Source organism: Sphaeramia orbicularis, chromosome 22 (assembly GCF_902148855.1).
Source record: "Sphaeramia orbicularis chromosome 22, fSphaOr1.1, whole genome shotgun sequence".
NCBI classification, from domain to species: domain Eukaryota; kingdom Metazoa; phylum Chordata; class Actinopteri; order Kurtiformes; family Apogonidae; genus Sphaeramia; species Sphaeramia orbicularis.
The window spans coordinates 7,827,289-7,853,755 of record NC_043978.1 but is presented as its reverse complement, the minus strand read 5'-3'; the positions used below and the strand labels follow the sequence as shown (position 1 = coordinate 7,853,755).

The 26,467-nt window shown below is 38.9% G+C and overlaps 1 protein-coding gene across 6 annotated transcripts in view; it reads right to left on the bottom strand.

Moving 5' to 3' along the window:
• The window catches only part of dctn1b (dynactin 1b), a 100,950-nt gene that overhangs the window by 2,168 nt on the left and 72,315 nt on the right, over positions 1-26,467 (bottom strand). For 5 of the 6 annotated variants that reach the window (XM_030126532.1, XM_030126529.1, XM_030126531.1 and 2 more), the window contains 17 exons: positions 25,739-25,898; positions 24,342-24,446; positions 22,194-22,385; positions 16,956-17,072; positions 16,707-16,859; positions 15,877-16,037; positions 15,622-15,790; positions 12,919-12,987; positions 12,230-12,442; positions 11,981-12,142; positions 11,575-11,706; positions 11,370-11,498; positions 9,801-9,943; positions 9,488-9,654; positions 8,710-8,721; positions 4,088-4,215; positions 3,749-3,935 (listed from right to left, as the gene is read on the bottom strand). In XM_030126532.1, coding sequence (XP_029982392.1) covers positions 3,749-3,935; positions 4,088-4,215; positions 8,710-8,721; positions 9,488-9,654; positions 9,801-9,943; positions 11,370-11,498; positions 11,575-11,706; positions 11,981-12,142; positions 12,230-12,442; positions 12,919-12,987; positions 15,622-15,790; positions 15,877-16,037; positions 16,707-16,859; positions 16,956-17,072; positions 22,194-22,385; positions 24,342-24,446; positions 25,739-25,898 — 2,399 coding nt within the window. The remainder of the gene's footprint in view (positions 1-3,748; positions 3,936-4,087; positions 4,216-8,709; positions 8,722-9,487; positions 9,655-9,800; positions 9,944-11,369; positions 11,499-11,574; positions 11,707-11,980; positions 12,143-12,229; positions 12,443-12,918; positions 12,988-15,621; positions 15,791-15,876; positions 16,038-16,706; positions 16,860-16,955; positions 17,073-22,193; positions 22,386-24,341; positions 24,447-25,738; positions 25,899-26,467) is intronic. The other variant, XM_030126530.1, reaches the window with a different exon arrangement.

Genomic DNA, 26,467 nt, shown 5'->3' with positions numbered 1-26,467 from the left:
AATCTGACTGGAAACAGGATTATGTTTCCATAGTCAGTCTGCTGTTTTTAGTTTTTAAACAGGAGTTTATTTAGTTTAAAAGGTTCATGTTCAAATATAAATGGACTGAAATATGTGAATGAAAACCCTCATAGTCCTGGTTTGTCCTGGTTTGACCCAGAACTCCTCAGTTATTGGATAAATGTAGTAAAAACTGGTCCCTTTGCATTTTAATTCATTTATATTTGGATTTGACCTGATACTGTTAAATAAAGGTTTAATATATTATCAATAAATAAAACTGGACGACATCTGGATTCAGGAGGTTTTTGAAGACAAACTCATTTATGTTTGGAACCAGATGAATGTGTGTCTGTAAGTAAACTAACAGAAAACTAACATCTTTATTTTTCTGTTATTTGAACACATATTTGTACTAGTTATTAATTTTCTGTTTGTGGTTCTTTTATCTTTTTAATTTCTCTTTGGGGATAAATGAAGCTGAACTGAATAAGATCCAAATAAACATAATCTACTGTTTTGTAAATATGTTTATAGAGTTTTATTACCTATTATTATTATCATTATTATTATATATTGGTTTTCTTTCTTTATTCTGTTGCTGCTTTGGTGAATTTCCCTGTCATGGATCAATAAAGTCTCATCTATTTTTATTCATGTGCCTTTTTTTAATCTATTTTCATACAGATTTTAGATAATATTATAGAAATGTCAGGTTTTACATAATTTATTGACTGAATTAGATTACATTAGATATTAAATTATACTCTGTGAGACAAATGTTGACAACTTTTCCTTTGGAGAGACTGACGTGTGTACGAAAAAGAAGGCAGGATATGTTTGAAAAGATACAGGAACCGTTTAAGATGTTTGTTAAAAGTGTTGATTTAGTAAATGACAAACATTCCGTTGTGTAAACCTTACAACAGGGTTAATGAGTTCAAATACCTGGAACTGTAACAGGGCATTCAACTGTGCACAAATGTTTATGGCTGAGAAGTTTGTGACGTGTATGTGTATTGTTTATTAGTAAATTTTGTTGTTTTTTGCTTTTGTTTCCAACACTTGTAATCCTGCAGGTGCCTTTGTTAGTGAGGCCCAGGTCTACATACTTTTCTGGGTCTGAGGAGGATATGGGTCTGAATGTGGAACCTGAACCAGAATCAGTTTGATGGTCCTGGTGTGTTCGTCAGTATCTGGGCTTTAAACTGGGGGTCTCAAACATGCGTCCCAGGGGCCAAATGCGTCCCACCAAAGGTTCCAATCCGGCCCCTGGGATGAATTTACAAAGTGTAAAAATTCCACAGTCCAGGCTGTGGAACTCATTTTAGTTCCGGTTCCACATACAGACCAATATGATCTACAATCAAATAATAACAGCAGAAGAACCGACAAAAAAGAATGACTCCAGATTTTCTTCTCGGTTTGATGTGAAAAAAATATTATATTATGTCTGTAAATAATGACAACTTCAAATTTTTGTCTTTGTTTTAGTGTAAAAAATAACAAACCATGAAAATATTTACACTTACAAACTATCCTGTAACAGTAAAATGTGAATTACCTGCAGGGTTCTCGCTAGTGTCATTGAACGTCAGGGCCCCGACGCTGAGATTTGACCCACGACGCTGTCTTTCAACCAGCGTAGTGGTGTTTTTTTTGTGTGTGTGATCGTCCAGCGTAATGATAGAGCTGCACGATTAATCGATTTTAAATCGAAATCGGATTTTTTAACTAGGACGATTTTTAAAAAAGGGAACTCGTAAAATCGAGATTCACTGTGTAATGACCATGGACGTTAAATCTGTTCATGAGCCCACAGTACTTACAGCAGTATAAGCCGTGGCTTCACACACGGGTCCCGCAACTGAAATATAACTGCATGCGGATCACTCATCGTCCGTTGTCCTGGATCCGTACCGTACTGTCTTCTTCCGATCCGGGTCCAGGTCGCAGGGTCAGCAGCCTCAGCAGAGGAGCCCAGACAGCCTCTGCCCAGACACATCCACCAGCTCCAGGGATACAATCCCTCCAGCGTGTCCTGGGTCGGTCTCTTCCACTCACAGATCCCCCAGTTTAAATAGAACCACATGGGGATCACTCATATTATGTGGTCCATGCATGCACACACGCGCACGCATGCACGACTGATTCCTGTCACTGACTTACATTGGTATCACTTCTGTGGGCCCAGATACCCCAAAAAGGAAAAAAAAACATTTTTTTTAATAATTAATTTAGTTCTCTTACTTGCTGAATTTTTCATTCACAAATGTAAGTTCTGTAACACAAAACCAAAAATTATTCATTTTTTTGAAAGTTGTTGAACTTCATTCAAAGCTGTTTGATAAATCTGGAAACAAAAAGGCTGTAAAAACCATCAGTATTTTCTCTGATTTGGACATTGTATTGTAGTGTATTCCCCCTGGCAAACTTATGTTATTTTCTTGTTGTATACATTGTTTGTATATTCTATTTCATTCAATAAAGATTTAATGAAGAAAAATAAAAACTTCTGTGGGTTCATCACGTGATACCATCACAGATTTGAGGTCGGAGCAGTGCCTTGCATTGTGGGCTGCTCACGAAACGACATGCTGACTTCTGTTGTCTTTTGTAGTTTTACCCAAAAATCGAAAATCAAGTTTTTAGAGGAAAAAAAAATCAGGATTTTTTTTTTGGCCAAAATCGTGCAGCCCTACGTAATGATAATGAGATTTTAATTTGAAAAAATATAGTCCTTTGTCTTGGCGCAAAGTGCTGCAGACAGGAAATGAGGACAATATAATCAACACCGCTTTGTGTTTCTTGGTATTGTCTGGTGCCCGCCAAGCAACATCACTTGCCTTACACTCATTGGCTGACAATGAGGCTTCAATCAATTTATCTTATTTAAACGGACCGATCACCCGTGGAAAATTATATCTAAAATTTAGCCTGTGCGTGCGTGTAGTGTGAGGGCCGCTCCGATTATCCCTGAGTACCAATTTGTGTCAATTTCCCATATGGAGTAATTCCCATCAATAATTACCATATACAAACTGAAAAAAAAAACAGTTTTTGCTTTTAATCATTGTTGTAACAAAGTCAGAAACTTGGCTTCATTCCTCAAAATTTGCCCCTCAAAACGCAGGAAATAGTGTTTCAGAGAGTTATAAATTTCAAAATTTACCCCCTACAAAACTCACACCATGCCCCTACGCTGTGAAAAAATCCTAGTGAGAACCCTGACCTGAACAAATATGAACAACCTGAAATGTCTAAAGAAAATTCAGCACAATCAGAACTCTTTTCTGCCTGTTCCTCAGTGTTTAGTGTCTTTGTAGATCTGATCCATAATGCACATGTAGAAATGAGAAGTGGAGGCAGAATATTGTTAAAATTGCACAGATTTTTCTGAAGAAATTTCAGCTTTTTCAGGTTATTCACATTTTTTTGCTTGGATAGTTTATAAAAGTAAGTATTTTCAGAATTAATTTTTTTTTTTTACACTAAAACACAGACAAAAATTTGCAGTTGTCATTATAGGTTATTCTGTTATTATTTTACTGGTCACTGCAGATCAAATTGGGCTGAATGTGGAACCTGAAAGAACATGAGTTTGAGAGCCCTGGGTTCAACCTTCATCATTAGTGTTGGGGTCACTGCCCTGGTATAAACAGATAAGAGTGTGTGTGTGTGTGTGTGTGTGTGTGTGTGTGTGTGTGTGTGTGTGTGTGTGTGTGTGTGTGTGTGTGTGTGTGTGTACCTGGACACTTGCCGGTGACGTCCACCACTTTGACGTTGGCGCTCATCTGCAGCAGCGTCTCCAACAGCTGGTCGGTTTTACGGTACAGGGCGCTGGAGACCACCTCAGGACCGCCCCCGTCCTTGGAGGGGAGTTTGGTGACGTGGAGGGGGGGCAGCGAGGCCAGCTGGGCCCGCATCCTCTCAGCCTGAGACAGACCAGGACAGAGACAGTACTGAGACCAGGACAGAGACAGTACTGAGACCAGGACAGAGACAGTACTGAGACCAGGACAGAGACGGTACTGAGACGGTGGACAGACCGGGGGGTCAGAGGTGTTTTTGTTTTTCCTGTTTTTACCTTCAGTCGGTTGTTGTCGTTCTTCAGGTGTTTGATGCACAGTCTCTGGGCTTGGATCTGCTGGGTCAGCAGAGGAGAGTCCATCACCTGGACCCCAGAACCGGGACCGACACCAGACATCAGGTTGGCTGGGGACCACAGAGGGACATGTCAAACCTCAACTGAACTGGACTGAAGGTGGACCAGGTCTGAGAACCTGAACCAGAACCACCACTAAACAACAACAACAGATGCATCGATAATGAAAACAAATGAAAACATCACATCATTAAAGTTCAAACAGGTCCAGCAGCATCAGAGTTCATGATTTAACCCTTCATGGGAAACTTGACCCTCCTGTAGTTTAACCCTTTAACTGCTGTCGTGTCTGTGGTGATCGTTCTGAATGAATGATTTAGTTTAAATATAGAAATTCAACTGTTTGCTCAGAAGGAAAACTTTCCAATCGTGTTGATAGAAGAGACCCTGTTCTTTCCACAGACATCTGAGCATGCTCAGTTCAGCCCCCTCCAGCCAGCGGAATGGGGGGGGGGGGGGTCAAAACCAGGGCAGTGAGTGAAACTGACTCACTATAAAAATAAACGATGTGGGCTCTTTTTTGTTTTTTTTAACACCATTTTCCTTCCCTTTTTTTTAATTTTCACTGTGTTTTTACTGAGTTGTGTCTGTGTAACTCCTTTATGGAGTTCAACCAGGTGTGTAAAAGCAGCTGGACTGATTTAGAAAAAAGAGCCCAAAACTAAAACAACTGGGACCAAATTCAAATACTTGTTGCATAATTTATTCTGGTTTTTTTTATTATTATTTTAGTCATTAGTTTGCATAATTTTTCATGTTATTTATTATTTTGTAAATGTTTTATTCATTTTTGTACATTTAGTTACTTATTTTGTTTATTTTTTGACTTTTTTTTTCTTCATTTTTGTTCAGTTTGTGTCTTATTTTGTTCATGTTACTTATTATTTTGTTGGTTTATTATTCATTCTTGTTTATTTCATTCATCTGTTTGGCTGTTTTTGTTCATTTTGTTGCATATTTTATTTTTTATTTTTTTTACTGTGGAACTGCTTTATGGAGTTAAACAGGCGTCAAAAAGCAGCTGGACTGATTTGGAAAAAAAGAGCCCAACCACAAACTACTGGGACCAAATTCAAATCCTTGTTCCGTGTGTTCCAGTTCACAGTTGATGTTCAACATCCTAAATCTCTTCTTGATGTTCATTCTAGTGCCTTATTTAGTCCAAACCTGTCAAACTTCAGTTCCTCTTTGCTCCTTGTGTGTTATTGTTGCACCTGTTCTTAATCTCATGAACACTGAAGCAGCTGAAACTGATGAACATAACGCACATGCTCCTCTGATCCTGAAGCATCCACATTAAACCCACATATTCATCTGATCTGAACTCAGCTCAGGTTCAAACAGGTTCTTCTCTTTTGTCTGACCGGTGTATTTATCACAGTGCACAGTATCCTTTCGTCTTTGGGGTTCATTTATTTATATTTTGTTTTTGTGTTCATATTCTCAGTGAAAATATTTCAAAATGTTCCAGTGTTTTCAAAAGTTTTTTTTTTTTATCTTTATAATAGTTTTCAATGTTTAAGAGTTTTTTTCTTGTTGATATAAACTCATATTTTCTAATGCATCGAATTAAAGCAAAGAAAATAATTCAAATAATATCAAACCAGGTCCAACAGCTGTTTGTTTGTATTCGATACTATTTTTCTCTTCATTTTCATTGGGTTTTGTTTCTTATGTTCTTCTCTTGTTACATTTTTTTTTCCTGTTTGATTTTTTTCTCATTTTCTTTTTGAGTCTGACAGTTTTGGTTTTATTCCATCATGTACAAATTGTTTAAAACCACAAATAATGGTCTGTTTTTATTTTGTTTTTCTTGGATCTACTTTACATTTCTTTCTGTCACTTATTTCATTTATTGTTTATCCTGCATGTTTTCATGGGTTTTTATCGTCTGAATTCTATTTTTTTTTTTAATCATATATAGTTTCTTCTGTTGCCTTTTTTCTGGTATTTTCTAGTTTCTTTCATCTCCTGTGTCTTAAATATTTTTTTTCTTAAACCTTCATGGATCCTGTCGACATCCATCACATATTGAGTCAAAGCTGCTTCATCTCCCACACATCAAACATCCTTCAGGTTTCATTCTGTTTTTCTCTGCTGTGATTTCCACAACCATCACATAAAATACAGTATTTAAAGCAGGGCTGTCAAACATGCGGCCCGTGGATCAAAACTGGGCCACTAAAGGGTCCGATCCGGCCCACGGCATGAATTTATAAAGTGAAAAAATAACACTGAAGATATGAACAGACGATGGTGTTAAACTGGTGTTAGTTCAGGTTCCACATTCAGCCCAGTGTGATCTCCAGTGGGTCAGACCAGTAAAATAAGAACAGAATAACCTATAAATAATGACAACTGCAAATTTTTGTCTATTTTAGTGCAAAAAAAAACCCCATTAAATTCTGAAAATACTTACTTTTATAAACTATCCAAACAAAAAAAGATGTGAATAACCTGAAAAAACAGATTTCTTAAGAAAAATAAGTGTAATTTTAACAATATTCTGCCTCAACTTATCATTTCTACATGTGCATTATGGATCAGATCTACAAAGACACTAAACACTGAGGAACAGGAAGAAAAAAGTTCAAATTGTGCTGAATTTTCTTTACACATTTCAGGTTCTTCATATTTGTTCAGGTTATTCACATTTTATTGTTACAGGTTACTTTGTAAATGTAAATATTTTCACAATTTAATGTTTTGGGGGGTTTTATTTGCACTAAACCAAAGACAAATATTTGAAGATGTTAATTCAAGATTTTTTGCTAAATTTGAATTTATTTTTTTTTGTTTAATTGAAGATTTTTTTTACTTAATTGAAGATTTTTTGTGCTTAATTCAACATTTTTTCCTTAATTCAAACAATTTCTTTTTCTTAATTCAATTCAAGACTGAAATTTTTGCACTTTGCTAATTCATCCCAGGGGTTGAATTGGAACCTTTGGTGGGACGTATTTGGCCCCCAGGACGCATGTTTGACACCTGTGGTCTACAGTAAAATAAGAACAGAATAACCTAGAAATGACTCCGAAGTTTATTCTTGGTTTAATGTGGAAAAAACTGTTTTCCATTACGCCTATGTCTATCTGTTTTTTGGTTTATTTGTTTACTTGTTTTGATGATGTCTACATCATCATTATATGTATTTGTTTTGTTTTTTTTAAATGTAATTTATAGCGAACAAGTGCTGTATTAATGTTGGCTGTTTTATGTCTTGTTCTGTCACCTGCCTACGGACTGCAGGTGAAAAGGAGTGATTTTTACTAATTCAGCCACATTTACATGGATGTATTTTTTATACAACAATGTTCACAAATATGCAGTCACTACTAAATAAACCAATAAAATAAATTAAAAATAAATAAATAATGACAGCTCCACATTTTTCTGTTTTAGAGCTAAAATTTACATTAAATTATGAAAATATTTACATTAACAAACTATCCTTTAACAATAAAATGGGAAAAACCTGAAATGTCTAAAGAAAATTAAGTGTAATTTTACCAATATTCTGGCTGTTTTTAACCCTGTTACACCAAACGTATCATTTGATCCATGAGTTTTGAAGGCCTGTACATGAAAAGTGTGATTTTTTTTTTCTCGAAAAACCTGATGTATGCAATTAGATCCATGCAATACACAGATAATCCACCAGGGGGAGGAGTTCATTCACCAGAGGCCTTTCCAGTGACACTACAAGACAGACATTAATGAGGAAAGAGGAAGAACTGGGACCATTTAGAAAAGGAATTAACCATTTGTTCGACATGTTTGTGTTCTATTATGGTTTTGTTTGTTCAAAAATAATATTTGAGCACTGAGACCTGATGGATCAAATATGATACAAAATTAAAACTCATACATGGAAATTAATATTTGAAAAACATTTTTTTTGGTTGTTCAGAAGGACCAATAAAGGCTGCAGTTTCAAAGAATTGGAATTTTCTGTCAGTGATTTAATGGTTCAGGCTTTACAGGGTTAAGTGTTTAGTGTCTTTGTAGATCTGATCTGTAATACACATGTAGAAATGATAATGTTGAGGCAGAATATTGTTAAAATTGAATTTATTTTTCAGTTTTTTCAGATTATTCACTTCTTTTTTGTTTGGGTAGTTTGTAAATGTAAATATTTTCATAATTTAAGGGAGTGTTTTTGCACTAAAACAGAAAATTTTGGAATTGTCATTATTTATAGTTTATTCTGTTATTATTTTTCTTCAGATCATATTGGTGTGTTTGTGGAACCTGAACTAAAATGAGTTTGACGTCTCTGGTTTAATGGATGAACTCTGATCACTGATGGAAAGATAAACTCAATATAAATGTAACATCCACAAAACAGCAGATTTAGGAAATGTAGGCCGATGCAAACAGAATGTAGAATGTAACCTGAATGGAATATTGAAATAAGGGTCAGTGTTTACAAACATGCAGCTCACATTCAACTCCAATCCAAACCGTGCAAAATAAAACTAAAGGCTGTTTTAATGGTTTAAGTTTTAGGGATAAAGAACGTCATGCAGAACCAGACACGATACCTTTCTGTTCGTCTGCAGGGTTAATTATTCAGAGATTAAAGAGAGAAAAGATTAAACAGGAGGTTATTGGTTAAATAAGGAAAAGATTTAACAGGAATTATACACTATATGGACAAAAGTATGTGGACACGTTGAATTCGAGTGTTTGTTTTCTAACAGGGGTCTGGGATAAGAAACAATAATGACTAATGTCAGAATAGAGTTTTATATTATGGGATAAATGTCAGTGCATTGGTTAGTTTGGGTTAAATTCTTATCTTTGTTTCTAAAATGCTTCATAGATGGTTTTGACTTCAATTCTCTCAACAATGATTTTTTTTTATCCATGACTATGATTTTAAATGTTCTGCCTCTAAATTTATAAATATCTTCATGCTCTGACTGTAAATAATCAATATCTCCAATCCTCATGAACAGGACATCTTACAGCTGCAGACATGATGTGTCCCAATATTTATGTCCATATAGTTTAAAAACAATATTTCCTTAAAGTTTAAAGGGAGATTTTTCTTCCTCAGTCAGATGTGTTGACAGTAGATGGTTAGATGAGGAAGAAGATGATTATTTACAGTCAGAGCAGGAAAAATATGTTAGAAATTTAGAGGAAGAACATTTAAAATCATGGATAAAAACCCCCAAAAAACTAAATCAAAGTTGAGGTAAATTCAGTCCAAACCACCCCAGACAACGGTTAGAAAACAAACACCTGAATTTACCGTGTCCACAGACTTTTGTCTACATATTTTTGTCTCTGTGGACGTGGTCCAGTTTTTCTCACCTCCTGTTATTCCGGTGACGATGGAGGCGATTCCCGTTGAGCCGCTTCCTCTCAGCCCGTCCACGGTCATCTTTGATTGGCTGTTGATCCTCTGCTTCAGCTCCGTCTTCTCCGCCTCCAGCTGGTCGATGTCCGCCTGGAGGGCGTCCATCGTCTCCTCGAACTCCCTGTGGAGAAGACGACAACGCCGCCGTAAACATGCGTACATTCACACCATGTCCACGTCCACGTCCACACACCACATCCATACCACCTCCAAACCATGTCCACACCATGCCCACACCATGTCCATGTCCACAGTCGCTCCACTCACTTCTCCTTCTTCTTCAGCAGTGTCTGGGCTTCATCCAGTCGGGTCTGGATCTTCTCCACACGCTCATCGGCATCTTTGGATGAACTGTCCAGTTTCTTCTCCAGTAAACTGAGGCGGACGTTGGCCTCGCTTAGCTCCTCCCCCTGACGCACAAAACACACAAACAACAAACAAACACCATGTCTGATGTGTGTCCGACTTCCTGTCACTAATAATGATAAATACAGTGTTTCTGCAGGTCATTACAGTTAAAGGTTCTATGTCCTTTAGTCCAGGGGGGTCCAGTGCTGGTCCTCCAGAGCCACTGTCCTGCCTGTTTTAGATGGATCCTTCTTCTAACACACCTGGTTCAAATGATCAGCCTTTCATCCAGCTCTGCAGAAGCCTGATAATGACCGTCAGGTGGGTTGAAACAGGGAAACATCTAAAACAGGCAGGAGAGTGGATCTGAGGACCAGGAGAGTGGATCTGAGGACCAGGAGAGTGGATCTGAGGACCAGGAGAGTGGATCTGAGGACCAGGAGAGTGGATCTGAGGGCCAGGATAGTGGATCTGAGGACCAGGAGAGTGGATCTGAGGGCCAGGATAGTGGATCTGAGGACCAGGGTTGGACGCCCCTGCTTTAGTCTTGCTTATTCTGTTTGACTGTATTTTAACCCTTTAGCAAAAACACATGCACCACTATTTTAAAATAATAACTTAAATAAAAATGCACACTATGTGTTTTCAGTCATGTATTTTTTATATGTAAATTAGTTTATCCTTCAAACATGTACGTTTTTCTATGACTCTACTGTTAAAGTCATTCATGTCCCTGATCTGTGTCTTTTCCACTGATAGTTTGGGCACGTATTTAGACCAGAGGTGGACGCAGGACGGTAGGTCACATGACATTAAACAGAACATAAGTTCAGGCTGTGGACTAAATTACGTAACTGTTAACGCTCCTGCCACGATTCAAACCCCAGTCCCCAGCATCGTAGTCTGTGGTTTTACCCACTGATGAATATAAATATACAGGTTAATATATAGTGGACGTTCATCATTTTTACAGTGTGTTCACTCCTGGGTTAGACGATCATGTGACATTTCATTTCTGAGGTCTTGATTCTTTTTGGGGTGTGATGTGGGCGGTCCTTAAGTCTCTCCTATCTCTTGTATGGGGGGGGGGGGGGGGGTGTGTCTACTGGTCCATTCAGAACCAGAGTCTATATGATAAAGGCGGAACCTTGGACCCAAACAGGAACCATGTGACCTGACTGTTCACTAAACTGGAAACATTTCAAATACAGATTATCTTCAGTACCCACGGTCTGAATCATGTACAGATGTTTATTTAAATATTCATGTTTTTGTTTAATTATTTTAGGTGAAGCTTATCGTCTTCTTCTTCATGTGCGACAGGTGGGGCGGCGCCCTCTGTTGGTGAGCCAACCCTGCTCAGCGTTTCTTCTACTGGGGTGAGTTTGATTCTATCATCATCAACATCAAATGGGTGGAGTCTGTAGTTTCTTTGTGGTTTCTGTATCATTTCTTTGTGGTTTCTGTGTTGTTTCTGTGTTCTTCTACCTTAATCTTCAGAGACTTCTTCAGCTCTTTTATCACCGTCTCTCTGTCCTCCAGCTTCATGCCCAGTCCTTCTGCGTCAGTGATTTCTGCCCGAAGAGCCGCCGCCCGCAGGTCGACTGGTGGAGGATTCTGGGAAATGGACAGGGACATGTGAACGTTCCATCCTTTGGTCGGCTGAGGTTAAGCCCCGCCCAGGTGATCTTACCTTGTTCTGAGGCTTCTCTGAGTCGTACTCTCCCTCCTGCATGGCGGTGGCCATCTTGTTCATGGTTGCTATGACGATGCTGCAGGATTGTCGCAGACACTCATAGGGGTTGGCGCCCTGCGATCCGTAGATCTGAACATAACGACACGATTATCAGTGACGCAAAGATGAAACATGACCAGAGGGTTCCATGAGTTCATTGGTTGAAATATTAGAGTTAAAACATCAGATGTAGGAACGTTTCATTAGAACGGAGTAAATGTGTTGAGTTCAGCCTAAACATCACCACATATTTAACACTGGCCTTTTCCTGTTCTATTTTTTCTCTTTCCTGTTCTATTTTTCCCATTTCTTGTTCAATTGTAACTGTTTTCAGTTCTATTTTTTATTCTTTTTATTCTTGTACCTGTTCTCCGGCCTTGAACGCCACATCCTCCAGTTTGACGGCCGACAGTCCCTCCTGTTCCCCCAGTGGTGACATCATCTGGGCTCCAGCCGCCGCCACCTCCTGCAGAACCGCCACCACCCAGGTCAGGTGTTTCCTACAGTCCGACAGCGTGTCCGACACCTGAAGGTCAAAGTTCAAAGGTCAACCGGCCGAAACATAACTGAGACCGACCCGACTCGTGTCTGGAGGTTGGGCTGCCATGGTTACCTGCTGTCCAAAGTTGAGCGCCGCCGGGATGCCGGGGGCGTCGGTTCCGGGCATCCTGCGGCGGATCTTCTTGCAGAACTGTCGGATGTCACTGCAGGACGTTTCCAGGTCCTTGAGGAGGACGGCCAGGTCGGCCTTCTCCTGACCGGCGTGGAGGAAGGCCCGCAGACGGCCCACCTCCACCGCCATGCAGTCCAAGGCACTCTGGGTAAACTGGACACAGGAGGATGCACCAAGAGTTTCAACGTTCATCAAATACACCCAGACAGATTGTCTACAGGTCTGATGAAGATGAATTTATGATGTTTTAAGACGTTTTTCAAAACTTTATATTCACATGAACAGCAATAACTTTGGGCCTCAGTTATTATACACCAACATGCACAAAAATACACAAAAGAATACACTAGAATGTACAAAAAAGAACTAAAATACACAAAAGAATACAGTAAATTATACAAAAAGCACTAAAATACACAACAAATACAGTGAAATACACTAAAATATTTCCCCTGTAAGTCGCTTTGGAAAAAAGCATCTGCCAAATGCATAAACATAAACAATAAATACACTAAAATACACTGAAATACACTAAAATATACTAAAAAAGCACTAAAATACACAACAAATCCACTGAAATACACTAAAAAAAAGCAGTCAAATCCACCAAAGCCTGTGGCGGTACTCACTCGGATGTGGTCGGCCAGTTGCATGGTGCAGTCCTCGTTCTGGTCCACCAGGTGGATGCTGTACAGGTGCTGTTCAAAGAGCACAGGTGACACCAGTCATGTGACCATCCACCCAATCAGCTGAGTCTGATGACAGTGGAACCTGTTCTGTGTGTACATGTGAAGGTAGATCTACAGCAGGAGCCGGAACATTCAGATGGAGGAGGAGGAGGAGATGAGGAAACTCCACAATGAGGACAGAGGAGTGATTCAAAGTGGACGGAGGTTCAATTCAGATCAATTAAGTTAAGGAGGAGCAGCTGCTTTATTTAATGACAACAACCTGGAGCATTTAGGAACATTTTAAAAAAACAGAACAAAGCAGAGTGGTTTGGGGGTTGTTTTGGGTGAGTTTTTTTTGGGGGGGAGGGGGTGATTTTGGAGTGTTTTTTAGGTGTTTTTTGGTGATTTTTGGTTGGTTTTTGGTTGGCTATTTGGTAGTTTGTGGGTGATTTTTGGTTGGGTTTTTGGTGATTCTAGGGTTATTTTTGGGTGATTTTTTGGTCTTTTTGGGGGGGGTTGGGGTGATTTTGGAGTGTTTTTAAGGTGATTTTTGGGGTGTTTTTGGTTGGTTTTGGGGTGGCTATTTGGTGGTTTTGGGGGGGTTTTGGTGACTTGTAGTTGGGTTTTTAGTGATTTTTGGTTGGGTTTTTGGTGATTTTTGGGGTGATTTTTTGGTTGTTTTTGGATGATTTTTTAAAATTGGTTTGGGGGTGATTTTTGGGTGGGTTTTTTTGGGGTGATTTTGGAGTGTTTTTTAGATAATTTTTGGGTTTTTAGTTGTTATTTAATGTTTTTTGGTGATTTTTGGGTGATTTTTTGGTTGATTTGGGGTGACATTTGGGTGATTTTTGGGTTGTTTTGGGGATGATTTTTTTTTTTATTGGTTTGGGGGTGACTGGGAGTGGTTTTGGGTGTTTTTCTTGGGGTGGTTTTTGGTGATTTTTGGGAGCTGGAACATTAAATATATTTCAGTTCATTTCGACGGGGGAAACTGAATCATAAAATGAGTAAATTGCAAATGAGTTGGCAGTGGAATGAATTAATTGTCGTACTGTCGTAGGTTCCACTGTACAGACCTGATCAAAATCTTAAGACCAGTTGAAAAATAGCTAGAATTTACCTTTTGCACATTTGGATCTTAATGAGGTTTTAAGTAGAGCTACAATATACAAAAGCAAGAAGGGGGAGTGAGACCAAAAGCACTTTGAAAAAGTCATTTATTGAAAACAACAAGTAAACTGAAATAGGCTGTTTATCAGCTGATCAAAAGTTTAAGACCATCGCTCAAAAAATTACAAAAAACTCTCCAAACCAGAACAAAAAATTTTCTCAGTAGGACTCAGTAATGAGTAGCTCCACCGTTCTTGTTAATCACTTCAAAAATTCGTTTGGGCATGCTTGATGCGAGTGTTTCCAGGAGGCTGGTGGGAACATTGCTCCAAGTGGTGAAGATGGCTTCACGAAGGGCATCAACTGTCTGGAACTGATGGCCATTTTTATAAACTTCCTTGCCATCCATCCCCAAATGTTCTCTATGGGATTTAAATCAGGAGAACATGCAGGATGGTCCAAAAGAGTGATGTTATTCTCCCTGAAGAAGTCCTTGGTCAAGCGAGCAGTATGAACTGCAGCGTTGTCCTGTTTTTAAACCCAGCTGTTACCACACAGACGAGGGCCCTCAGTCATGAGGGATGCCACATCTGCAACATCTGCACGTAACCAGCCGCCGTTTGACGACCCTGCACCACCTGAAGCTCCAGTGTTCCACTGAATGAAAAAGCACCCCAGATCATGATGGACCCCCCTCCACTGTGCCGGGTAGAAAACATCTCAGGTGGGATCTCCTTGTCATGCCAGTAACGTTGGAAGCCATCTGGACCGTCAAGGTTCGATTTTTTCTCATCAGAGAATAAAACTTTTTTCCACCTTTCAGTGTCCCATGTTTGATGCTCCCTGGCAAAGTCTAAACGGGCAGTTTTGTGGCGTTGTAGGAGACGAGGTCTTGGAATTGGTTTTTTGTTTTTGAAACCCTTTTCCCGCAGATGCCGTCTGATGGTTATTGCGCTGCAGTCGGCACCAGTAAGGGCCTTCATTTGGGTCGAGGACCGCCCTGTGTCTTGACGGACAGTCAATGGGATCCTCCAGCTCAGCGCAGGTGTAATTTTTTTGGGTCTACCACTTGACTTTTTTGTTCCATAATGCTCAGGATCTGTCAAAAAATTTAGAATGACTGTCTTACTGCGTCCAACCTCAGCAGCAATGGCACGCTGCGAGAGGCCTCGCTTATGCAGCTCGACGATCCGACCACGTTCAAGAAGAGAAAGCTTCTTAGCTTTAGCCATCAGGAGGGCATGACCGTGTGAATGCCCGACAGAAAATGAGAATTTTGAGCAGATTTTGGCTTTTATAGCCTGCGGTCTAAAACTTTTGATCAGCTGATAAACAGCCTATTTCAGTTTACTTGTTGTTTTCAATAAATGACTTTTTCAAAGTGCTTTTTGTCTCACTCCCCCTTCTTGCTTTTGTATATTGTAGCTCTACTTAAAACCTCATTAAGATCCAAATGTGCAAAAGGTAAATTCTAGCTATTTTTCAACTGGTCTTAAGATTTTGATCAGGTCTGTATTGTTATTTAACATGAAAACAAATGTGCGTTGATACCTGATAGTACTTGATGGCTTTGGTGAGTGGCTCCACGTTGACGGTTTCGTCCAGTTGGTCTTTGTGCAGGAGGTCGATGAGGAAATCCAGCGAACGCTCGTGGACGCTCATCTCCGGGTACAGAGATCCGATCTTCTTGTAGACGTCGACGCTGCACTGATCCAGAGCTCTGCAAAGACCACCACACGTCCATCAGCTTTGACTTTACCGACCGTTTCCAGAGCCGTTGGGCCGTCGGTTGGCGGTGGAACTCACTGCTCGTATTTGTGCAGCGTCGCCTGCAGCAGACTGAGCGAGTAGACCAGGCCTCCAGCGAAGCTCAGCTGTTCACCCACGGCGCCTTTAAGGCCAGCTCGTTCCACACAGTTCTCATTCAGGTCGAACTTCTCCTGGGCCTGTTTACTGATCAGCTCCGCCTGCGGAAGCCAGCGCACCGACGGTTAAAGACAACACGGAACAAAAAACGATTCTCAGACGTCAAAGACACTTCAACGTTCTTACTGAAGTCCAGCGTGGTTTTTTTTAGTTACATCGTTTTGAGACTCAGAAATGCATTTGTGTCGTCTGTAGGGGATGAGTTTCACAGCTTTACTTATTAAAAAAAAACCTTGTACTTTTCTGGATCTCAGAAGGATATTTTGTGGAGAGTTGTTCATCTGTTGATCTGACAATAAAAGTAAACTCATAAAATAGAAACAAAACTAAACTCACTTTAAAAATAACTAAAACAAAACTGAAAATACAAAAAAAAAACCTAAAACAAAACTGAAAATACAAAAAATACCTAAAACAAAACTGAAAATACAAAAAATACCTAAAACAAAACTGAAAATACAAAAAATACCTAAAACAAAACTGAAAATACAAAAAATACCTAAAACAAAACTGAAAATACAAAAAAAAAACTAAAACAAAACTGAAAATACAAAAAATACCTAAAACAAAACTGAAAATACAAAAAATACCTAAAACAAAACTGAAAATACAAAAAAAACCCCCAAAAAAACAAAAACTAAAACAAAATTAAAAATACAAAAAAACCAAACATAACCATTTGTACACTATGTTGTTCTGTGTGTTGGGACCTTGCAGATGAGCCTGGGGATGAGCAGCAGAACCAGGATGCAGTCGTGGTCGCCGCCGTGTCGGAGGAAGGACTCAGGCATGAAGGCAGTGAGCAGAGACACGTGTCTGTTGGCCTGACCCACCTCCATCTTCCTCAGCTCCATCTCTATGGCCTGAACGGACGCAAAGAACAGAGTCAGCTCCAGACCGGGACAGAAAACACACACACACACACACACACACAGAAGGACAGACAGTCCTAGTCTGACCTTAGCGTATGCCTTCGTTTCTGCAAATTTAATCTTGAAGTCGAACATCTCTGCAGGCGTCTGCTGCTGTAGCTCGGCCGACGCCTCCTGTTGGCTGGTCAGGTCCCTGTTCACCTCCTGGAGAACAAAGACCAGGATGAGACCAGGAACACCAGTAACATTCACTTCATATGATCCATACTGCTACAAACTAATGGAACCTGTCCAAGTGAGCAGATTAGACACACTGTGCACTTCATGTTATTAAAGATCATATTTTTCACCATTTGTTTTAAGTCAGAATTGAAAAGTTGTTCACTTTTGCCTGATTTTTCAAATTCTGACCAAGACACTAAAATCAGCATAACGCAAACAATGGAAAATGAAAACACTACCACCCTTCTACCTAACGAGTAAAAAATGCATGTTTACCTGTGTTTTAATATGTATTTAACTGTATTTACGTGTGTTTTGACCACGTTTACCTGTGTTTTAACTGTATTTAAGTGTGTTTTGACCACGTTTACCTGTGTTTTAACTGCATTTATGTGTTTTGACCACGTTTACCTGTGTTTTAACTGTATTTACCTGTTTTGACCACGTTTACCTGTGTTTTAACTGTATTTAAGTGTTTTGACCACGTTTACCGGTGTTTTAACTGCATTTATGTGTTTTGACCACGTTTACCTGTGTTTTAACTGTATTTACCTGTTTTGACCACGTTTATCTGTGTTTTAACTGTATTTACCTGTTTTGACCACATTTACCTGTGTTTTAACTGTATTTAAGTGTTTTGACCACGTTTACCTGTGTTTTAACTGTATTTATGTGTTTTGACCACGTTTACCTGTGTTTTAACTGCATTTATGTGTTTTGACCACATTTACCTGTGTTTTAACTGTATTTAAGTGTTTTGACCACGTTTACCTGTGTTTTAACTGTATTTAAGTGTTTTGACCACGTTTACCTGTGTTTTAACTGTATTTAAGTGTGTTTTGACCACGTTTACCTGTGTTTTAACTGTATTTACCTGTTTTGACCACGTTTACCTGTGTTTTAACTGCATTTATGTGTTTTGACCACGTTTACCTGTGTTTTAACTGTATTTACCTGTTTTGACCACGTTTACCTGTGTTTTAACTGTATTTAAGTGTTTTGACCACGTTTACCTGTGTTTTAACTGTATTTACCTGTTTTGACCACATTTACCTGTGTTTTAACTGTATTTATGTGTTTTGACCACGTTTACCTGTGTTTTAACTGTATTTAAGTGTTTTGACCACGTTTACCTGTGTTTTAACTGTATTTAAGTGTTTTGACCACGTTTACCTGTGTTTTAACTGTATTTAAGTGTTTTGACCACGTTTACCTGTGTTTTAACTGTATTTACCTGTTTTGACCACGTTTACCTGTGTTTTAACTGTATTTACCTGTTTTGACCACATTTACCTGTGTTTTAACTGTATCTATGTGTTTTGACCACGTTTACCTGTGTTTTAACTGTATTTAAGTGTTTTGACCACGTTTACCTGTGTTTTAACTGCATTTATGTGTTTTGACCACATTTACCTGTGTTTTAACTGTATTTACCTGTTTTGACCACGTTTACCTGTGTTTTAACTGTATTTAAGTGTTTTGACCACGTTTACCTGTGTTTTAACTGTATTTAAGTGTTTTGACCACGTTTACCTGTGTTTTAACTGCATTTATGTGTTTTGACCACATTTACCTGTGTTTTAACTGTATTTAAGTGTTTTGACCACGTTTACCTGTGTTTTAACTGTATTTACCTGTTTTGACCACTTTTACCTGTGTTTTAACTGTATTTAAGTGTTTTGACCACGTTTACCTGTGTTTTAACTGTATTTACCTGTTTTGACCACGTTTACCTGTGTTTTAACTGTATTTAAGTGTTTTGACCACGTTTACCTGTGTTTTAACTGTATTTACCTGTTTTGACCACGTTTACCTGTGTTTTAACTGTATTTATGTGTGTTTTGACCACGTTTACCTATGTTTTAACTGTATTTAAGTGTTTTGACCACGTTTACCTGTGTTTTAACTGTATTTATGTGTTTTGACCACGTTTACCTGTGTTTTAACTGTATTTAAGTGTGTTTTGACCACGTTTACCTGTGTTTTAACTGTATTTAAGTGTGTTTTGACCACGTTTACCTGTGTTTTAACTGTATTTACCTGTTTTGACCACGTTTACCTGTGTTTTAACTGTATTTAAGTGTGTTTTGACCACATTTACCTGTGTTTTAACTGTATTTAAGTGTTTTGACCACGTTTACCTGTGTTTTAACTGTATTTATGTGTTTTGACCACGTTTACCTGTGTTTTAACTGTATTTATGTGTTTTGACCACGTTCACCTGTGTTTTAACTGTATTTATGTGTTTTGACCACGTTTACCTGTGTTTTAACTGTATTTATGTGTGTTTTGACCATGTTTACCTGTGTTTTAACTATTTGTGTGTTTTGACCACGTTTACCTGTGTTTTAACTGTATTTAAGTGTGTTTTGACCATGTTTACCTGTGTTTTAACTGTATTTACGTGTGTTTTGACCACGTTTACCTGTGTTTTAACTGTATTTATGTGTGTTTTGACCACGTTTACCTGTGTTTTAACTGTATTTATGTGTGTTTTGACCATGTTTACCTGTGTTTTAACTATTTGTGTGTTTTGACCACGTTTACCTGTGTTTTAACTGTATTTATGTGTGTTTTGACCACGTTTACCTGTGTTTTAACTGTATTTGTGTGTTTTGACCACGTTTACCTGTGTTTTAACTGTATTTATGTGTGTGTTGACCATGTTTACCTGTGTTTTAACTATTTGTGTGTTTTGACCACGTTTACCTGTGTTTTAACTGTATTTGTGTGTTTTGACCACGTTTACCTGTGTTTTAACTGTATTTATGTGTGTGTTGACCATGTTTACCTGTGTTTTAACTGTATTTATGTGTGTGTTGACCATGTTTACCTGTGTTTTAACTGTATTTGTGTGTTTTGACCACGTTTACCTGTGTTTTAACTGTATTTATGTGTGTTTTGACCATGTTTACCTGTGTTTTAACTGTATTTATGTGTGTGTTGACCATGTTTACCTGTGTTTTAACTATTTCTGTGTTTTGACCATGTTTACCTGTGTTTTAACTGTATTCTGAGATTTGCGCTGACTGTGGAGTCATCTGGCATTCCCACCTGATGACTCCACAGTCTCAGTGCAAATCTCAGACTGTCTCTCTGACATATCTGCATGGATGAAAGCCCATCACCTTCAGCTGAACCTGTCCAAAACTGAACTGCTGGTCTTCCCAGCTAAGCCAACCATACAGCATGACATCTCCATCAGTATTGACTCCTTATCTCTGGCCAACCAATGTAGCACGTAACTTGGGAGTCATGATTGATAATCAGTTGACCTTCACGGATCACGTTGCCTCTGTCACCCGATCATGCCGTTTCACTCTGTTCAACCTAAGAAAGATCAGGCCATACCTAACTCAACAGGCCACCCAGCTCCTGGTGCAGACTATAGTTATCTCCCGCCTTGACTACTGCTATGCTCTTCTAACGGGCCTCCCAGCTTGTGTTGTCAGACCACTACAGATGGCCCAGAATGCAGCAGCACGTCTGGTCTTCAATCAGCCTAAAAGGGCACATGTCACCCCGTTACTTATTGAGTTACACTGGCTACCCATAGCTGCCCGCATCAAATTCAAATCTTTAATCCTAGCCTACAAAATTCTCAGTGGGTCTGCTCCTACCTACTTAGGTGCACTGATAAAAGCTTATGTTGCCCCATGACCACTCCGCTCATCTGGGGAACACTGTCTGGTGGTCCCCAGACCTTGTACAAGACAATCCAGGCTCTTTTCATGGGTCGTTCCACGTTGGTGGAACGTTCTACCGAGCACTACGAGAACAGAGGCGTCCCTGCCTGTCTTCAAGAAGCTCCTGAAGACCCAGCTCTTCTGAGAGCACCTCCTGTCCTAGCGCTGTCAGACATTCCATTTTAAATATTTTAATAAGGTTTTTCCCAGGATTATCACAGATTTTCCCAGGATCATCTCTGGACCTGCTGCGGTGGTCCTGCCTCTCTCCTGCCTTCATAATCATCACTCACTTATCCTCAACTGCCTCCATGTGTCTCCCCCTACTCCCTCTCTCCCCCAGTCTCTATCTCTATCGCTCTCTCTTTTTCTCTCTCTTAAACCCCAACTGGTCAAGGCAGACGGCCATCCTCCAGGAGTCTGGGTCTGCTCCAGGTTTCTGCTGTTAAAGGGAAGTTTTTCCTCACCACTGTCACCAGTCACAAGTGTTTGCTCCTGGAGGATTCTGTTGGGTTTCTGTAAATTGGCTCAGAGTCTGGTTTTGACCAATTCTAAATATAAAGTGCCATGAGATAACTTTTTTGTTGTGATCTGGCGCTATATAAATAAAATTTGATTGATTTAGTGATTTGATTGGTTTTCCCCTGTAAGTCGCTTTGGAAAAAAACGTCTGCCAAATGCATAAACATGAACATATTTATGTGTCTCTTAACCATGTTTACCTGTGTTTTAACTGTATTTACATGTGTTTTGACCATGTTTACCTGTGTTTTAACTGTACTTAACCATGTTTACCTGTGTTTTAACTGTATTTATGTGTGTTTTGACCATGTTTACCTGTGTTTTAACTGTATTTATGTGTGTTTTGACCATGTTTACCTGTTTTGACTGTATTTAAGTGTGTTTTGACCATGTTTACCTGTGTTTTAACTATATTTAAGTGTGTTTTGACCATGTTTACCTGTGTTTTAACTGTATTTACCTGTGTTTTGACCATGTTTACCTGTTTTGACTGTATTTATGTGTGTTTTGACCATGTTTACCTGTGTTTTAACTGTATTTATGTGTGTTTTGACCATGTTTACCTGTGTTTTAACTGTATTTATGTGTGTTTTGACCATGTTTACCTGTGTTTTAACTGTATTTAAGTGTGTTTTGACCATGTTTACCTGTTTTGACTGTATTTAAGTGTGTTTTGACCATGTTTACCTGTGTTTTAACTATATTTAAGTGTGTTTTGACCATGTTTACCTGTGTTTTAACTGTATTTACCTGTGTTTTGACCATGTTTACCTGTTTTGACTGTATTTAAGTGTGTTTTGACCATGTTTACCTGTGTTTTAACTGTATTTAAGTGTGTTTTGACCATGTTTACCTGTGTTTTAACTGTATTTAAGTGTGTTTTGACCATGTTTACCTGCAGGTGAGCGGTCAGTTCTCTGTACTTCTTGATGGTCTGCTGATAATCGGCCACTGTTTCCTGTGCAGCCTCCACTCGTTTCTCAGCCTCTCGGACTCGAGCTCCTCCCAGATCCAACATCTCTCTGAGCTCCAGCTCCGTCTCTCGGGCGTTTTCCTGCAGCTCGTCATTCATCTCATTAATGGCCTCCTGCAGGATGGACACATGGACAGGACAGTATTTACACGTGGTCTCTAAGAAAGTCATGATGGACACCTCAACACCTCCACCCACTGGTACCAATAACCCAAACTGATAAATGAATAAACACAGTCAAAATGGTCTGTTTTTATCTCTCTCTCTCTTAGTTTTCTTTTTCAGATCAGTGTGTTGACATCATGTGGATGAAACTTTGAAAACATTATTCACCGTCTAAACACTAGAGTTCAGGTGATTGTGTATTTTTAAAGCAGGGGTGTTAAACGTACGGCCCATGGGCTAAAATGGGCCTGCTAAGAAGTCCCCTCCAGCCCATGGGATGAATTTATGAAATGCAAAAATTACACTGTAGATATGAACAGACAGTAAAGAACGTTAAAATTATTATAGTTCAGGTTCCACATACAGACCATTAGGATCTAAAGTGGATCATTCTTATTTTTTAAAATAATAACATAACCAATAAATAATAAGAATTCCAAATGTTTCTTTGTTTTAGAGTGAAAAGAGTAAAATTACATGTAAAAGTTTACATTTACAAATGATCCTTTCACAACAAAATGTGAATAAGCTGCGTAACCATGTGCAACTTAAAATGTCTGAAGAAAAATAAGTGCAACTTTACCAACATTCTGCCCGTTACTAAATGTTTTGTGTATCTGTAAATCCACTGTAAGTGAGTTGTAATGCATGCATTCTTTGCATGTAGTCATTGTCACATAGTCATTGTTTGTATTTATTCTACTTTATTCTGAGTGTTGGGCTGAATCCCAATTCACCCCTTGGCCTCTCCGCCTTACCCCTACCACCCGGTTTTACACGTACACGTGAAGGGGTAGTGTTGTCCCGATTCTCAATTAGACGGAGGGGAGGGGCTAATGCAGAGGGCTGTTTGGCCCTCAAAACGGAGATTTTTCAGGACCACACTACAAATGGAGGGGTAGGAGAAATTTCCCATAATTCTGTTGGAATCATCGGCAAGATGGAGGTAAACACAGCGAAAAAGAGCAGCAGTGACAAAAGAAACACAAATGTATGTATTTTCTTCGTAAACAACTTAATCATTTGATCGTCCGTTTAATGCTGTTTCAATGTGTTACAGATCGCATTTCTGTGGTTAATAGTTGATATGCGTGAAAAGATGACCAAAGCCCATGGAATAGAGACGGTTCCAGCGGCTGACGACATGGGGAATACTGTCGGAAAGTAAGTTGCTACATCTGTTTATAGTGGCATCAATGACGGAACAGGTCTGGAAGGGTTGGAGCATTTCATTGGAGAAGGTTTCAACCACTAACCCTTGCAGCTCCCTTTCAAGGGGTATTGTCAAGCACAAGGGCCAAGGGGGGAGGGGTGAACTGGGATTGGACCTTGGTGTCTGTGGTTCAATCTTCCAGGTTTCTTTTGTTTGCTTTGGCTGCTGTAATAATAACCACCAGAGGGCAGCACATACATATTCATGACTCTGGTCAATCACACTAATGAAATGACTCAGCACACAACTGCACTTTGATTATCTGACTGTAAATATATACAGAGGCAGGAGCAGACTGGTTAACCCTTTAACCCCTGAGTCCTGACTGCAGGTAAAGGTTCACATATGAACCCTTTAACCCCTGAGTCCTGACTGCAGGTAAAGGTTCACATATGAACCCTTTAACCCCTGAGCCCTGATTAAAGGTAAAGGTTCACATATGAACCCTTTAACCCCTGAGCCCTGATTAAAGGTAAAGGTTCTGCTGTGAATCTTTGTCTATTTCCGGTTCATTAAAGCTGCTATCAGTTTGTGCTTGTGTTCCTTTTCTTCACTGGTTTTGTTTTACTGTGTGTTTTAGGGTCACTCAGGTCGGTCCAGAATGAACATGTCTTTTCATTTCCTTCTGGATTTTTTCATCCTCACAGTCGACTGTTTTTAGTTGACAGTGGTTAGTGTTTTTCTTCTCTTACCAGATCCGTGACGGTCTCTCTGAGCTCCCGGACTTTCTCCTCCAGGTCCAGGTTCCTCTCGGTCAAAGTCTCCACCATCTCCTCGGCCCCCAACGCTGCATCCACCTAAAAACACAAAATACATCTGGTTTAATGTCATCAAATCACTCTAAACCAAATCTGGTTATTTTAAGGGCAAACAGATCCCACTGATGATAACTACAACTCCATCGCTGCTCATATTTCTAACATGAGTTCATTTATTTTAGAGCTGAAACAATTAATCGACTCAAAAGTGATCCAAAAAAAAATCATTCAACCACAATTCTCCTGAATCAAAGCTTTGTTCCCTTCATTTCTCTGCTGTTAAACATTGGTTGCACTGTTGTGTTTCCCACGGACACTTAATGGGACGCACAAAGAAGCTTCAATTCAGGAAAACTGCAAAAGAATATTTCCCTTCAATCGATTCAAGTCGATTAATTGAATCGTGAATTTTTGCATTCGCTTCAAGCACCTAATCGATTAATCGGCTACAGCTCTAATTTATTTTACACATATTGAACTCAAGGCCTCATTATTAGTAGCAGTAAAATAAACAGTAGAATACACAGTGAAAATGATAAAAAGCAGTAATATAATCATAATTTGACAATAATAGCACTTAGTTGAGTTCAGGTTATTTCGAATACGCAACAAAACAAACAAAATAACCCGACTTTGGTGCCTAGAAATTAAACAGACTTCAAGAAAACAAAAAAACTTGTGCACGAAACCAAAATATAACTTCATTTGCATATTTGGAAAAGAGTCAGAGGAAGTGACTTATTAAAATACACTTATTAAAATACAAATTAAATGATCAGATCAAACAGGAAAAAATGACAGACTAATAAAGGATAAAATACAAGTGTACTGTAGTTTCACCACCAATAACAAGGCTCAGCTCAAGTAACGTCCAGTGGTTGCTATAGTAATGCAACAAAACAACAAAATGGAGAAATGTGTGTTTGTTTTGTGGATGTGTGCGCACTGCTGAGTAGGAGCTGATATAAAATGTGAAATTTTCTAGAGTTGAACTTTGAGTCGCTAAACAGACACGGATTAAAACCAAGTCTAAACTCAATGGAAAACCGGTGTTAGTCTGGACTAGATTTAATCCACGTTTGGGAAATATTACCAAGTGTATTTGTCTCATTTCTAATCCAAATATCTGATTACACTTAAAATAAGACATAATCACCTAAAGAGGAACTTTACAGTGAGATATAAGAACTGATTTATAGACAATAGATCTGAAAAATCTGATTTCAAGAAATCTTACCAAGATAATTTTCACTTGTTCCATTGGCAGAATTTTTGCTTGAATTAAGCAAAAAAATCTTGAACTAAGCAAAAAAAAAAAAATCTGCACCCACCTGCTCCTTCAGCTCGTCGATGGTCTTTTCCGCCGCTGTCATCTCCTCCTGCAGCTTCTCCTTCTGACTCCTCCAGGTGTCCAGCTCCACGTTCTTCTTCTCCATCTGTTTCTGTAACTTGACGTGTTCCTGCTTCTCTGACGACGACAGGTCGCGCATCCTAATGAATGATGACAAGGAAACGTCAGCGTCTGGAGCAGCTCAACAACACAACATATACAAACTACAACAGGAAACAACGTCATACATGACATTTATACACAGAACATTTTTTAACTTTTACTAAACACAGGAAGTAAAATTAACACTTTGAATGGATTCCCTATGAGGACAAAAGTATGTGGACACGTTGAATTCAGGTGTCAGAACATAGTTTTATATTGGGATAAATATTATTGCATTGGTTAGTTTTAGGAAATATTGATGTTTTTATCTCAAATCATCATGAACAGGACATCTTACATCTGTAGACATGATGTGTCCCAATATTTATGTCCATATAGTTTAGAAACATCAGTATTTCCTTAACGTTTAATGGTAGATTTTTCTTCCTCAGTGAGATGTGAAGAAAGTAGATGGTTAGATGTGGAAGAAAAATTATTACTTACAGTCAGAGCACGAAAAATATGTTAGAAATTCAGAAGAAGAACATTTAAAATCATAGTCATAGGATTAAAAAACAAAACAAAAACCAAAATCAATGTTGAGAGAAATTAGTCAAAACCATCT